Source organism: Triticum aestivum, chromosome 6B, assembly GCF_018294505.1.
Source record: "Triticum aestivum cultivar Chinese Spring chromosome 6B, IWGSC CS RefSeq v2.1, whole genome shotgun sequence".
NCBI classification, from domain to species: domain Eukaryota; kingdom Viridiplantae; phylum Streptophyta; class Magnoliopsida; order Poales; family Poaceae; genus Triticum; species Triticum aestivum.
Genome location: NC_057810.1, coordinates 682,941,460 through 682,945,223, shown reverse-complemented (window position 1 = coordinate 682,945,223; position 3,764 = coordinate 682,941,460). Strand labels below are relative to the sequence as shown.

The 3,764-nt window shown below is 47.9% G+C and overlaps 1 protein-coding gene across 1 annotated transcript; it reads left to right on the top strand.

Annotated features, from left to right (window-relative positions):
- Positions 1-268: 268 nt before the first annotated feature.
- On the top strand, positions 269-1,802 carry LOC123139616 (probable protein phosphatase 2C 27). The gene is made up of 3 exons (XM_044559368.1): positions 269-484; positions 960-1,105; positions 1,592-1,802. The coding sequence occupies exons 1-3, from the start codon at positions 269-271 to the stop codon at positions 1,800-1,802; spliced, it is 573 nt and encodes a 190-aa protein (XP_044415303.1).
- Positions 1,803-3,764: the final 1,962 nt, after the last annotated feature.

Sequence of the window (3,764 nt, the reverse complement as noted above, 5' to 3'; positions counted from 1 at the left end):
GGACAAAAAGGACGGCCACCATCCAACTCGGAAGGAAAAGAAACTTCAAAGTTGCAGCCGCACGTATGTTTGGGTTTTATAATTGTGGCGTATCAGCAGCAGATTCCCAGCTTACCGCCGGTTCACACTTCACGCCTCACCTTGCACCCGCGATCACCACAGAAATCCCGGCCATCTTGGCACCCTTTCTCGGCTCATTTCATGGCTAGAACGATCGAGAAAAATCGGGCTGATATTTAGGGCGCAACGCAATGCCAACGCAGGGTATATGCGGTGGGCGCGCGATCCGCCCGCACTACGTAGCGCCTACGCAGCCGCCGACGGGGAGTTCCGGTGGAGGTGCCGTGCGGGCCCTGGCGACGGGGCCGCCTTCCTTCTCCAGCCGCGAAAAGTTGGCGACAGCGACGGGCGGGATGGGACGGGGGACGGGGGACGGCGTGAAGTCGATCGGCGCCGGCCAGAAAGATACATCATCGGAGATACTGTACTAGATAGAGATCGTTTCTTCAGAATAAAATATCAGCTCGTTGGAACATACGTACACTGTAATTTCCGTCGATCCTAGCTTGCTGCGTAGCTTAGCTTCATCCAGAAGAATAACGTTGCGTCGTGGATTCTGATTCACCGCTCACCGGTAACAGTGGCTCAGTGAATGGGATTGTGATGATGATTGAGTGAGCCTTTATCCGAAGAATAATGCTAATATTCTACTTTGACGTCATTTATGGTCTTTTCTGGGGAAAAGGGATTTGTGCTCTTTGACTGACTTTGTTTTGTTCTGTGTGGGTGGATGGATAGAAAGAAAACCTGGTTCTGCTCTTGAATCGGCGCTTCTCTGGTGGGGTGGGTGGTACAAGATACTCTGAAATTTGACATGGAAATGGATCACGCTTGTTTTTGTTGATCCGACTCCGTTGGTGTTTCTTGGCTCTGCTTATCTGACCTATGAACAAATTAAGGAGATGGGCAAGCCGGGAGGCCCGCTGAGTGCCGAGCCGGAGCTCAAGATGATCACGCTGACCAAGGACGACGAGTTCCTCATCATCGGCAGCGACGACATTTGGGACTACTCCAACCAGAACTCGGTGGACTTTCCGCGGCGGAGGCATAGTTGCCATGTTTTCGGTAAGGTGGGAACGAGGAACGGGAACGAGGGACGAGAGTCGGTGGCTGAAAAAAATAGGGTACAACGAGGGTATACATCTCTCGAACGATTTTTTTATAGCGGGACGCGATCCAATCCGTTTGGGTACGATGAACCCGGTACGGTACCATGGGTCGAGGAACAACGTTTCTGAAGAACGACGACTCCCTGACGGTCAACATTCCTTGCTGTTAATGGATCCCTTGCAATTAATAGATTGGAGGAAGAACGAGGAGTCCTTGAGAAAAGAAACAACGGGGTGGCTAAATTATGCCTCACGTTTTGGTGTTGGATCCTGGAACCTGAATCGAGGAGCAGGCCGCGGGGCCGCCAAATCTTCATCGAATCGTACCGACTCCGACCTCGTTCCCGAATCCGATTTCGGGTCGATGAATCGGGATCGAGGGACGGCCTACCGTTCCCCGTTTCCGGCTACTATGGGCGGAGGCTCCAGGAGCACAACGACCTCCAGCGGTGCTGCAAGGAGATCGTGGAGGAGACGATCCGGCGGGGCGCCACCGACAACCTGACGGCGGTCATGGTCCCGTTCCACCAGGAGGGCCCTCCCCAGATCAGGGTGAACAGGATGGGTAGGGTCGAGCGGAGCATCTCGGCCGAGGAGCTCCATAGCCTCATGGTGCTCCTGGAAGACCAGTGATCTCGGCGGCGCGCCATTCTCGCCGCCTTCCTCTTCTGCATTGCTGAGTGTCAACTGTAAGTACCGATCCGCCGTCGTCGACATGCCAGTTGTGGCCTCTATTGTTACCTGGGAATAAAACCAACGAACCTGGAGATCTCACCCGCCGTTGTGAATTGTGAGGCACCTGTAAATATAAGTTGGGAGCTTAGGGTGGTAAGGGAGTCAGTAGTGTGCATCTAGGGGGCTTTGAGGCTCATTATGAGATGATGAGATGTGTTGTTCCCCCTGTTTTAAGTTTTGTCTGTAAAAGAAACCATTCTCTGGTTATTGCTATTGTATCAGTGTAACTTGAGTTGTCTCATGTGATGAACCACCACCTCGTTGATCACTGATAAGATGAGATGTGTTCTTCCCCCTGTTTAAGTCTTCTTGTTATATTTTGATCATTTGTTTAATTGTTATGTTTAAGTCTTGTTATCTAGTATCATCCTCTACCTGGAATACAACAAGAAACTACTTCCTCCGCCTCAAAATAAGTGTTGTGGTTTTAGTACTTCCAGCGACAAATATTACGATACAAATATTACAGTACAGAGCTGTGCAATATAATGTTCTATAAAAAAACAAGCAAGTAAAATTGATGGGAACTATAATGCAGTATCAAACAAAAAACAAACAAGTAAAATTAACAAAAACTATAATGTAGTACCAAACAAAACAAGCAAGTCATTTGAACAAAGATTTTGGTGATGGATGTAGCCATGATTTGGCATGAGTGCTAAACAAATCTGTTCAACCACAAACATGTTGGGATATCCTCCTCATGTGGGTTGTGAGGAGATGACCAATTAGAGGCCTTTTAGGCAGTTCATAGAGGTGCAGAAGCCCACTACCCATTAGGGTTATGACCTAGGGTCATTTTGGACTTTGCACTGGATGGGGATGATTTACCCTCCATCTAGCAGCCACCATCAAGAGTTACAAAAATCAGTTCATCCTCCAAGAGAGAAGAAGAGAGAAAACCAAGAGAGTAAGGGAAGAAGAGGAAGATTGAGGGAAGAAGAAAAGGGAGCTCCTCCCCAAGGTTGTGATGGTCCAGATCCACTACCTTGTCTCCTTCAAGCTTCGGTTCCACCATCTTTGGTGAGATTTTTCCAATCCCTAGTTCTCGAGCCCCAAATCTTGTTGTGTTCATCCAAGATTCAAAAATCTTGATGTATGAGATCCTCTAGTGTTGTCTAGAGAAGAACTTGTTGTATCCCACATTTGATAATAGTGGAAGAGGATTTGGGTGGCTTCGGCCCGTGGTTTTTCCCCTCAAGTTGAGGGGTTTTCCACGTAAAATCTGGTGTCTCTTTGTTGATGCTTGGTGCTGTCCAGAAACTTACTCCTACCACAAGACACTAGGCTGAGGAGTGTCTTGCCTGCTTCTTAACATTTTCTGCCTCCATATATGCTGCTGCATATGTTTCCTTCCGTGCTAAGCAACGATCCTTGAATTAGTACATGATGTGGTGCTGAGATTACCTGTTTCCGCTGCAGTTTTCAGTTAACCACAAGTGCATTTGTGTGCTAATTCCCAGCAGAGTGGTATCAGAGCCTTGGTTGCTTAGAAGGTTGCAAATCCCAGTTGCTTGATTGTTGCTGGAAGTGCTGCTCACAATGGCTTTGGAAGAGAGCGCTACTACAAGTGGCATGATAAAACTTGATTCTTCCAATTACTCATTATGGAAGCCCATGATGGAAGACATCCTTTATTGCAAGGATTTGTATGAGCCAATTGTGAAAGACAAGATACCCACCGGTGTCACGGAAGAAGAATGGAGAGTGTTGCACAGAAAGGCAGTAGGTATGATTCGGTTGTATATCAACCACAATATTTTCCACCATGTTGTAAATGAGACAAATGCTCATGAGATGTGGCAAAAGTTGGAGTCTATGTATGAGAGGAAGACATCAATGAACAAAGCCTCGGTGATA